This window comes from Saccopteryx leptura, chromosome 3 (genome assembly GCF_036850995.1).
Source record: "Saccopteryx leptura isolate mSacLep1 chromosome 3, mSacLep1_pri_phased_curated, whole genome shotgun sequence".
Taxonomy (NCBI): Eukaryota; Metazoa; Chordata; class Mammalia; order Chiroptera; family Emballonuridae; genus Saccopteryx; species Saccopteryx leptura.
Genome location: NC_089505.1, coordinates 166,722,791 through 166,735,095, shown reverse-complemented (window position 1 = coordinate 166,735,095; position 12,305 = coordinate 166,722,791). Strand labels below are relative to the sequence as shown.

Here is a 12,305-nt window from a genome sequence, read left to right as displayed (position 1 = left end):
ATTCCCGGCCAGGGCACACAGGAGAAGCGCCCATTTGCTTCTCCACCCCTCCGCCGCGCTTTCCTCTCTGTCTCTCTCTTCCCCTCCCGCAGCCAAGGCTCCATTGGAGCAAAGATGGCCCGGGCGCTGGGGATGGCTCTGTGGCCTCTGCCTCAGGCGCTAGAGTGGCTCTGGTCGCAACATGGCGACGCCTAGGATGGGCAGAGCATCGCCCCCTGGTGGGCAGAGCGTCGCCCCTGGTGGGTGGGCCGGGTGGATCCCAGTCGGGCGCATGCAGGAGTCTGTCTGTCTCTCCCTGTTTCCAGCTTCAGAAAAATGAAAAAAAAAAAAAAAAAGTTGAGAGTTTATTGTGATTTTCAAAAAGTTGAAAGGAGTGGAGTTGAGAAATTATGAAGTCAGTTTTGTTGTTGGTTATCAGCCAAATTGTAGAGCACATTTTTCAAATACATGGTTTGTGAAGATTTAAGAAGCAGTAAAGAAATAACACACATTTATTAGAACAAATCATATTAAATACCTTGGATTCTCTTTTGTTATAGTTAGCAAAACTAGTGTGAGCATGATGTAGCCACAGTACAACTTAAATTTATGTGAAAGACTAAAATATAAACTGCTTAAAGTAAAATTAAATGGATTTGTATCTAATTGAATAATAGTAAGCAAAGCAGTCAATGGCTTGTAAACATCCTTGAGGGGAGAGTCTAATAGAAAGCCACAGGGGTCTGTCTTTGTTTCTTCTCTCAGTATGACAGAATCAAGAGAAAAGATAATTTCAAACGCTGAACTGCAGGTAAAATCAGATTAACAGTTCTAAAGTTCTACTTTTAGGTTTAAATATACAAACAAACAGTGCAGAAGAAGCAGGTATGATAGGGAATACTTGATGTGGTAGAAGTTCATCTGATCAGATTTTAGAGTTGAGGTGGGGACAGGATGGGGATGGGGAAGAGGATAGTAGTAGTTAGCCAAAGCTTAATATGAAATAATCATGTGATATTGCTGGTAAAAACTTTAATATAATCTTAGATATGATCGCTGCTGTCAAATATTTGAAGAACTACCTTGTAAAAAGAGGAATAGAAGAGTTTCAGAAAGGAAAGTTTCATGCACCTGTGGAATATGCTCCCCTTAGTAGGTGCTTCCATCAGTTTTCACTAATAATAATAGTTAAGCCAAGGTTGAATGACTGGTACTATAAAAGAGTGGTCCCCAACCTTTTTGGGGCCACGGGCCGGTTTAATGTCAGAAAATATTTTCATGGACCAGCCTTTAGGCTGGGACGGATAAATGTATCACGTGACCGAGACAAGCATCAAGAGTGAGTCTTAGACGGATGTAACAGAGGGAATCTGGTCATTTTTTAAAAATAAAACATCGTTCAGACTTAAATATAAATAAAATGGAAATAATGTAAGTTATTTATTCTTTCTCTGCAGACCGGTACCAAATGACCCACGGACCATTACCGGTCCGCAGCCCGGGGTTTGGGGACCACTGCTATAAAAGGATTGCAGTATATTGATGGAAGCTTGGATTAGATGGATGCCTGGGTCTCTTTGAAGCTTTAAAGTCTGATTCTGTTATTTTTACTGTAATAGAAATTCTCTATCATTGGACACTTCACAAATTACAATAGGAGAAAGTGATAGTGACATGGAGGAATGAGCATGGAACTGCCCCACCTTTATTAGCACCCAACATATTGGCACAGAATTGGCTGTCAGTGAATGGTGAATGAATGAATTTTATTGTCACTTGGGTTCAGGTTCTGGCTGTCTCACTAATCAGCCATGTGAATTTGAGCAATTCATTCAGTCTTTATATGTGTTAAATAATAAAGAGCTGGAGTAGATGACTTGATTAGTCTCTTCTACCTCCAACATTTCATTTGGCAGATTTGTTTGCTCTCTTTATTTGAAGCAGTTCTGAGGTTTGGGAATTTTAACTGGTAATGAACATAACTGACAGAATTTTTGAAAGTCAGTTGTGATGTTTTAGAAGTTTTGTTTTTGTTTTCTGAAGTGAGAAGCAGGAAGGCAGAGAGACAGACTCCTGCATGAGCCCGACCGGGATCCACCTGGCAAGCTGACTAGGGGGGGTGATGCTCTCCCCATCTGGGGTGTTGCTCCGTTGCAACCGGAGCCATTCTTAGCACCTGAGGTGGAGGCCATGCAGTCATCCTCAGTACCCGGGCCAACTATACTCCAGTGGAGCCTTGGCTGCAGGAGGGAAGAGAGAGAGAAAAAGGAGAGGGAAGGGTGGAGAATCAGATGGGTGCTTCCCCTGTGTTCCCTGGCCGGGAATCGAACCTGGGACTTCCACACGCTGGACTGACACTCTACCACTGAGCCAACTGGCCAGGGCCTAGAAGTTTTTAAAAAAAATTTTTGTGGCTTTAATTGAGAATGGTCCCTTAATAATTTAGGATTTTTTTGCTATTATGCCCCAGTCTTTAATCTTTGAAGAAGAGACAGAAGTGACTCTGCAAGAAGCCCTTTTGAAACAAAGTAGAATATTTTCTAGAATTTAATATTTAGATTTTAAAATGGTTTGTGATAATGAAAAATTACTGAGCCAACTTGGGTTTTAGGGCTCATTAAAGTCTATAATTGTTATAAAGGTAAAATCCCCAAACATCACAGTTTTATAGAGATTATTGGTTTATACTAATATTAGAAGTACTGAGAAATAAAATGGTATATTTCTCATTGCTTTTTATACTTTTCCCTATCCATATCTAATTAATATCTATTAGAAGCTTTTATGGCTATATTAAAGTAATTCAAATGTATTTTTTCCCAAGGTTATAACATTAAAATAAAAAAATTTTTGAATTTGTTGGGGTGATACTGATTAATAAAATTATATAGGTTTCAAGTTTATAATTCTACAACACATCAACTGTACACTGTATTGTGTATTGATCATCCCCAAAATAAAAATGAATTTAATGATAATATAACCCCATTTTTGTAGTGTTACACAGTTTATAGTTCTTTTAGACATATCATTTGATCCATACATTACTAATAAAGTAATTAGTACCGGATTTATACCCCCCCCCCTTTAGAGGTGAAAAAACAAGTCTTGAGAGGTAAGCGATCTTAGACACAGAGATAGTCAGTGAGGACCTAGAATCAGAACTTAGATCTTTTTGACTGTCGGTCAGTACTCTCTTCTTCTGCATTACATTGCCTCTATCTAGCACCTGTATATTACTAATTGATGAAATTATACTACATTAAATTGTTTTTGATACTTCACAGCTGGCAGACACACCAAAATCTGAAAGATATGAGCATGTTCTGGAGGCATTAAATGATTACAAGACCATGTAAGTTGATTTATTTTATGTATCCCTATGAGGGAGACATTTATTAAGTATAAGGAATAATGGCATTGTTTAAGAATTGTGAGATTTGTGTCTAAAACTAGTACATACAGTTTAACACTTCTAATGTTCTTTTTCAGTTAGAGTAGGGCATTACTTTCAAGGACTGGAGAAGGGAAGAGCAATCTTCTGGGGTGGGTGGTGGGAGGCGGCATTTTAGTATCACAGGGAATTTGGCCTGGTCCTTTGAAACATCATAGTCAGTAATGACTTGTTTTTATAATGCAGTCTACTGAAAGTAAAATAAAATCTTGTTAGTTGGTGGGACTATGCAGACAGTAGGGGAATATATTTTAGAGAATATGGGTTTCTTAACAAGGTCTTTTATGGTTTTAAGGTTAGTTATTGTCGTCATTTATGGAAAAGTAGCATTATTGGGTTAATTTTTCAATAATTAAGTAATATGTTTGATATTTTCTGATGTAGATCTTTCCTTTTTAAAAAAAAACAGCTGATCTACATTTCTTTAAAATATTTTCAAAATACAATAGAAATAATTTCTAAAAATATATATGCTGGCTCCAACCATTGAGTTACATTATAAAATTTTTGGAACTAGTTGCTATTTTTGTACTTGACAGCATTTCCTCATTAAAAAATGTTATGAAAAACTGCTATAATTACTAGTAGCTAAATCTTTATTTCAACTCAAAAAACCATAAAGAACCTGAGCAGTTACTGTGTTGGTAAAAAATACTTCATGGGACAATGAATTCTATAATACAGTTTAGGGTGCCAGAAATACATGTATTCCTGTTATAGTAGAATTGGGTGCTTCTCATTTTCAATTCTACATAAAAGTGGAAGAACAATCCAAGCATTTGACAGTGGTTCTATGGCTAGACAGGCAGAGGTAGGATAGAGTGGAGTGTTTTGGAATGAGGACCCTAAAGGCTTGGGAAAGGGTTAAAGAGCATATTTTTCAGAGACACAGGCCCACACTGAAAGAACATTTCTCTGCTCTAGATTATTTCCAATTTCAGATCTGATGCACTAGATATTCCTTTTATTTTCTGGGCTTCTAGGTTTGGTCTCCTACTCTTTTTTTTTAACAATTCTGTTTACCTATTACTTTCTGGCCACAGTTTCTCACAGATACATACGCTCTCAAATAGAATTCTTCTTTTCCTACCCCCCCTTTTTTTGAGATTTCACAGATGACCCTAAAATATGGAAAAACATATTGAGACTAATAAGACACTACTCTGTACTCTTTTTTTCTTTAAAAAGTTGGATGCCATGTTTTAAAAAGAAAGGTGGGGGGAAAAAAAAGAAAGGTGAACATGTGCTCTTATCTTTTCTTCCTTCTGATCGTATCCCTCCCTCCCTATCCGTCCATCATCTACTGTGGTCTGGCTCTGGGGCAGATAAGAATCAAGGAAAGCAAGGGAAAAGAGTGTAGTATTGGGTGCACTTTAATGTATAAAGGCTTTATATTTAAAAGTTAAGTTTAGGGTCTGCCATGTATATGTGTTCAGTTTTTATATTTTTAGTTAATTTTTTTAAAAATTTAGGTTTATGTCTGGGAAAGAAATAAAGAAGAAGAAGCATTTGTTTGGGTTACGAATTCGTGTTCCTCCTGTGCCACCAAATGTGGCTTTCAAAGCAGAGAAAGAACCTGAAGGAACATCCCATGAATTTAAAATTAAAGGCAGAAAGGCATCCAAACCTATATCTGATTCAAGGTAAAAGTTGATCTGTGGCTTAGTTTTTCTCTTTAGCCTCATTTGTAACTAAAATGTGTGTTATTTAGTTTCATTAGTATATTTGAAAGTACAAGTGGTAGTTACCCTGATTTGTTTTACTTTTATAATTTTTTGCTTAGATGAGGTACAAAGAGTTAATACGAGATGTTGATTCATTTATTTTAGATCTTAGGCTTTCCAGGAATAAGCCCTATTGATTTGGTTAGCAAACAGCTTAAGTGCTGGCCTGTTTGTTTGTTTCTCATTTATTCATTAATTCCATTTATCAAACACCTCCTTACTAAGTGCTGGGGATATAATAAAGAGGACAGACTTCCTTTCTGTCCTGATGGGGTTTCCATTATAGTAGGTAAGACAGGTGACAAGTAAAATAATTACAGATTATGCTAGTCTCATTTAGGAAATAGCATATAGATTTAGACTGTACTGGGATGGAGAGAGAGGATTGGGTTTACTTTAAAGGAGACTTAAGGAAGGCATATTTAAGTTGAAACATAAAGAATGATAATGACCTAATAATTTGAAGCAAAGAAAAGAATACTCCAGGTAGCAGAAATAGCAAGCATGAAAGCTGTGAGGCAGGTTCTAGGAACTTCCAAAGGATTTTGCGGTGAGAATGAGGGCTCCGAGAGTAGCAACAAGTGTTGGAAAAGTTGAGTGAAGCATAATCATACGGAGTCTTACAGATTTCATACATACTGTTGGTTGTTTTCCGTAAATAATGGAACTATTTAAAGATGTTAGCAGATTGGATTATTTTTAAAAGTACCTCTTTGGATGCTATTTGGAAAATAGATAAGTGTAGAGGTAAGAATATAGCAAGAAAAAATTAAGACTCCTGAAGTTGTCTAGGTAAGAGATATATAGATAATGGTTGCTGTGCACAGTAGTAGGTGATAACAGTCTAAAGGAGAGAAAATTGATTCAGGATCTCTGTTGGAAGCAGAATTCAGTGGCTTTGTTAATGAGTTAAATTTACAAAAGAAAGGGAGGTATGAAATTAAACAATACCCAAATTTCTGGCTTGAGTAAGTGGTGGGTGGTGGTGTCTGTCACTAAGATCTGAAAGAACAGAATTTGGCAAGGTGAATGAAGCATTCTTCTGTTTCATACTCATTGAGTTTGAGATTCTTAGGAGTAAATGATGATGATGTTAGATACAGACAATTGGGTGTGTTAAGTCAGGAGCTTGGGAGAAAGTCAGGACACATGTTATAAATTTGGAAGCCATGAGAATGAATGAAGTTACCTAGGGAGCAAGAAGAGAGAAAAGACTGTGGCCCAAAACAGTGCCCTAATATCATTGAGAGATTTGGAAGAGGTGAAATAAATGAAGGAGACGAAGAAAAAATGACCAGTGAAATAGGAGGAAACCAGAAAAGTTTAGTGTCATGGAAACCAAAACAGGGTAGTATTTCAAGAAAAATTGGTGTATTAAACAGTATTGAAGCTAAAGAGGTGGATTAAGATGAGAAGGAAATGTTTAATGAATAAGATGACATTCTATTATTAACGACTTTAACAAAAACAGATTTTTTGTGAGGTAAATGTAGAAGGCAGATTGAAGAGGGTTGAAGTGTGATTGATTCTAGCACTGCCCAATTTTAAGGTGACCAGTCCTCCTTTAAGGAGGACAGTCCTTCTTTTGTAAGTTCCATCCTCCCTCGTAACTTGTCCTGCTACATGTCCTCCTTTTTGATATTGTAAGATTATTTACAATCTGTAAATGTCTATTCGATCAATGCAGAGTCAATCCATTGCGTGTGATGTGACGTATTTGTATCTAAATGAATACTTTTTTCTTATAACTATTATTAAAAATTAATAGGCATGTAAGTATAATTACAATATAAAATATTACAATTGTTTTCATTATGCATTTATAATATAGTGTATTATTATTGCAATGAATATGTATATTTTATTTATGATACTGTTTTCTTCTATTTATTTTTGTCCTCCTTTTCATTGTAAAAAAGTTAGTCACCTTACCAATTTACATGTCAAAACTGGTTTTTTTCTACAAATAAGGAGCATAGGGAGATTCAAAATAATGATAATATAAAGGAAAAGGATATAATCTTTAAGAATTTTGAATGAGAAGGGAGAAAGTGGAAAGGGTATGTGTACTCAACTCTCAGAAGTAGTTTTACTGTGTAGGGAAATAGGCAAATGCAATGGAAGCTAAAGGAGGGGGAAGGGAATAATCAGTGATGGTTTTTTAATAGATGGAAGATAATTGATACCTGTTTTTGGTGTGCTAATAGGAATGAGCCAGTGGAGAAGAAAAGATTGGTATAGAAGATAGGGAAGGTAATTGAAGATGAAAAGTCTTTCAGAGCCAAAAGGGAAGGGATTTTAGAGCCTAAATGTGGGAGTAGCCTTTGATAGAGGGACTTAACATCTTTCTGTTGAAATGGGGTGAAAAAGGAGAAGGTGGATGCAGATGCTGGTTCCGTTGTAGAGTTGATATTTGGAACATGACTAATGTTATTGGCCAACAGCTTCTGTTTTCTCGGAAGAAATAAGATGCAAAGATAGCTGAGAGGGAAATTTAAGGAGCAAATAAATGATAAGAGGTAGTCATCTTCAGGAGTAAGAAAATGTAATTACAGAGGGTTACCAGTTTTTCTTAATCCATTTGAGTTTGTAATGAAGTAGATACTACTACTTCAGGATTGTTTTTTTCCCTGAAGGAAAAAATATTTGTTCTTATCTCTTACAAATTTTATTATTAATCCTTTGCTAGCAATTGCCTTATATGATGAATTAGAAAAAGATTTGCACGAAATGTTTTTCTCATTCCTATCATGATTTTGATAGGATACTCCATCTGTGTAGCTATCAGGTTTTTATTTGGTGTCACCAGATACTGGTTCAGCTTTCTTTAAAGACATTCTTAGTTCCTTCTGGGTCCCGTGTAGGAAGTGGTTCATTTATTTTTTATTGTTTTAATTTTTATTTATTGATTTTAGTGAGAAGAAGAGAGGGAGGAGAATGAGAGAGAGAGAGAAAGAAACAAACAGGAACATATATCTATTCCTGTATGTGCCCTGACCAGGGATTGAACTAGCAACCTCTGTACTTTGAGACAACTCTAACCAACTGAGCCATCCGGCCAAGGCATGAAGTAGTTCTTTTAATCTGAGAGTACTCTCCTTAGTCCAGGATTGGGCTTTTATAAATGTTACGTTGATCATCTTTCAAAAAATGTTACGTTGTGCATCTTGTCCTTGAGACTGTTGATGAGAGTTCTAGTTATGGTTTGTTCCTCTAGCTTCACCTGCTTATATTTCTACCTTTATTCCCCAACCTTAATTTGGTGTCTGGAGGAGTGGTCTTTCCTACTTTTCTCCATTCACCTCTTTCCAATCTTTTAATAGTATTGCTCCTTTTTGTTTTTTAAATTGAATTTCCTGGATAACTTTCTTATAGCACTTAACCCATTTTATTAACTTGCTTGTATACACATTTGTCACTTAACTATATAGTGAAACCCTTAGCACAGGGAACATCTTGGTATTTCTATTATCTAATATCCTCTACTTATGATAGATAATTTTGAATAAATGAAATAGCTGTTTTGTATATTGATAGTTGCCCTTTTCTTCTTCCCTTGTATTAATTAGAGGTGTCCTTGACTATTGCTTTTTTTATTGCTGTTGCTTGATATTTACTTTTATGTCTCAAAAATGGTTTTTTTGATCTTTCTAATTTTTTCCTTTGAGTGACTCACTTACTGTCCGATATGAAGGATTCCTTCCTCCTTTACCATCTGCCACCCTGGGCTTCATTCTATTTCTATTTAGCATCATTCAAGAATGAATATATACATAATTTAGATATATAAATCTAAAGGCAACCTCTATTTGTAGCATTTATATTTTAACATAGATATTTCTTGGCTCTATGAGGTTTACTGCTAAATTCCTAATTACTTTTAGTAGTAAATCCTTGAAACATCCCCCAAGTACCTACCTAGTAACTTATCTTAAATAATGGAACTTTTAGGATTTCTGAATACTCCCATTGAAATAGATGTCTTCTTTTATTTTTTTATTTTTAGGTGTTATGTATTTTTCACAAATGTATTAAAGAGAACTTTTTTTTAAACCTTTCATGTGTAAATATCTCTTATGTCAAGAAATATTTGTGTAAATAAGAATGTATTATTTATGCACTGGAACAAACTTTTAGATTCAACTTATATTTAATTTTGTTGTTTTTATATTACCATTAATATAAAAAAATAAGTAAAACCTAATTATTATATAAGTAAAAATATGACTGTATATTTTCCATTTTTTATATTTTTTTGTTTTCTTTATGTAGAGATTAAATACATAATGGTTTTCTGTTTCAGGGAAGTAAGCAATGGCATAGAAAAAAAAGAAAAGAAAAAGTCTGTAGGTCGTCCACCTGGTCCATATACCAGAAAAATGATTCAGAAAACTGCTGAGCTACCTTTGGTAAGATAAGATATTATATTCTCAAAGAAGAAAGATATTTGAAATTACTGAGAAACTAATATCTTTTTAGTTTACTTTAGAACAAGGCTTTTTAAGTATGTATATTTTTTATTTTCCAGGATAAGGAATCAATTTCAGAGAATCCTACCTTGGATTTACCTTGTTCTATAGGGTAAATAGAAAGTTATTTTCTCCTACCCTGGAAATTTTCTTTTGGGGAGAAATTAGTATTTCTATTATGTAATATAGTTGTTTTACCATTTAAATTCTTTTGTCTAGGAGAACTGAGGGAACTGCACATTCATCTAATACCTCAGATGTGGATTTCACGGGTGCTTCCAGTGCAAAAGAAACTACCTCGTCTAGCATTGCCAGGCATTATGGGTAGATATTTTATATTCTTATCCTTTGTTAATTTCCTGTAGACTGGTTTTTTTTTTGTGAAGTGATGATTTATGAAATTTTTTCCAATTGAAAATGATATACATAGTTATTTTTTCACCTTTTGAGAAGCATTCCATATACAGAGGCCCCTTGTCTATCATGGGGGTCAGGTTCCAGAACCCCCTGAGATAGGCGAAAATCCACAAAGTAGCGAGCGACCTTACATTTATTTTCTTATTTATATATATTTTGAGACTATAAACCCTCCTCACCTCACACTCTTATAAACCTTTCCCACACTCTTATAAACACTTCCTGCACTTTTGTGGGTTTGTTTTTGTTTTTGGTCAGAGACAGATAGGGACAGAGACAGGAAGGGAGAGAGGTGAGAAGCATCAATTGTTTGATGCAGCTCCTTAGTTGTTCAGTGATTGCTTTCTCATATGTGTCTTGATGGGGGGGGGGGCCTACAGCAGAGCCAGTGACCCCAAACTCAAGCTGGTGAGCCTGTGCTCAAGCCAGCGACCTTGGGGTTTCGAACCTGGGTCATCCACGTACCAATCTGACCCTCTATCCACTGCACCACCACCTGGTCAGGCACTTTCTACACTCTTAAACCTAGTAATTTTAAGAACATATAAAATTCTGTATGGGTACTCACCAGTAGTATTTTATTTCAATTTTATATTTTAATGTTTTAATATTTTTTATAGTTTCAATTTTTTAGACTAGAAAATGCTCATTTTATTGCAAAAATAATTAAAATAATAAATATATAAAAATACCTATATACCACAAAATTCCATGATATAGCGAAAAATCTGCAATACAAAGTTAGACATATACAATTTAAAAATCCGGGCCCTGGCCGGTTGGCTCAGCGGTAGAGCGTCGGCCTAGCGTGCGGAGGACCCGGGTTCAATTCCCGGCCAGGGCACACAGGAGAAGCGCCCATTTGCTTCTCCACCCCTCCGCCGCGCTTTCCTCTCTGTCTCTCTCTTCCCCTCCCGCAGCCAAGGCTCCATTGGAGCAAAGATGGCCCGGGCGCTGGGGATGGCTCTGTGGCCTCTGCCTCAGGCGCTAGAGTGGCTCTGGTCGCAACATGGCGACGCCCAGGATGGGCAGAGCATCGCCCCCTGGTGGGCAGAGCGTCGCCCCCTGGTGGGCGTGCCGGGTGGATCCCGGTCGGGCGCATGCGGGAGTCTGTCTGACTGTCTCTCCCCGTTTCCAGCTTCAGAAAAATGGAAAAAAAAAAAAAAAAAAATCCGAAAGAAAAAAAAATCCACAATACAGTGAGACCACAAAAAGTGAAATGTGATATGGCGAGGGACAACTATATAGATTCCTTAGGTTGGTAATACTCATTTGAATAATTTTGCTTTTCTGAGCACAAAAATTCAAATTTTTTAATTTGTTAGAAAATTTGCTGTGCACACAGAGAAAATAGTTATACTATTGTTTATAGGTTGTGCTGTTTTCTGTGAGACCTTTTTATGCTTTAATTTTTATTTTTTTAAGATTTTATTTATTGATTATAGAGAATGGAAAGAGAGGAAGGCAGAGATTGGGGGAAGGATTGGGAAGCATCAACTCATAGTAGTTGTTTTTCTCATGTACCTTAACCTGACAAGTTCGGGGTTTAGAATCAGTAACCTCAGCGTTCCAGGTTGATGCTTTATCTACTGTGCCACCACAGGTCAGGCTTTTTATGCTTTTATATACTAGAGTGCCTTGCTTTAGGAAGACTTGATTTTTTAAAATCTAAGTTCCAATAAAAAGCATAAATTCTTCTGTCAGTATCTATAAAAAGATTTTTAAATTCAGGATTTTTATCATTAGTAGACTTAATATTTTATTTAACCTGCCTCACCAGACGGTGGCACAGTGGATGGAGCATCGGACTGGAATGCAGAGGACCCAGGTTCGAGACCCCGAGGTCGCCAGCTTGAGCGTGGGCTCATCTGGTTTGAGCAAAAGCTCACCAGCTTGGACCCAAGGTCGCTGGCTTGAGCAAGGGGTTACTCGGTCTGCTGAAGGCCCGCGGTCAAGGCACATATGAGAAAGCAATCAATGAACAACTAAGGTGTCGCAACAAAAACCTTAACGATTGATGCTTCTCATCTCTCTGTCTCTGTAAAAAAAAAAAAAAAAAAATTATTTAACCTAACTCTTCAGAAAGACAACTTTTTCCTAAAGTATGATTTATCAGTTATGAAGTTTTATTTACTTGGTGTCAGAGTTATAAGCTTCTGAGGTTTTTGTTTGTTTGTTTGTTTTTTTAGATTTTTTTATTTATTGGTTACTTGTTGTATATGCCTTGATGGGGCAAGCCCAGGGTTTCGAACCTGCGACCTC

The 12,305-nt window shown here is 36.4% G+C and overlaps 1 protein-coding gene across 5 annotated transcripts in view; it reads left to right on the top strand.

The window, feature by feature from the left end:
* Window positions 1-12,305, top strand: part of MTF2 (metal response element binding transcription factor 2) — a 72,605-nt gene that overhangs the window by 52,346 nt on the left and 7,954 nt on the right. For 4 of the 5 annotated variants that reach the window (XM_066376772.1, XM_066376773.1, XM_066376770.1 and 1 more), the window contains 5 exons: window positions 3,267-3,334; window positions 4,906-5,076; window positions 9,461-9,566; window positions 9,686-9,738; window positions 9,846-9,950. In XM_066376772.1, the coding sequence (XP_066232869.1) occupies window positions 3,267-3,334; window positions 4,906-5,076; window positions 9,461-9,566; window positions 9,686-9,738; window positions 9,846-9,950 (503 nt within the window). The remainder of the gene's footprint in view (window positions 1-3,266; window positions 3,335-4,905; window positions 5,077-9,460; window positions 9,567-9,685; window positions 9,739-9,845; window positions 9,951-12,305) is intronic. The other variant, XM_066376771.1, reaches the window with a different exon arrangement.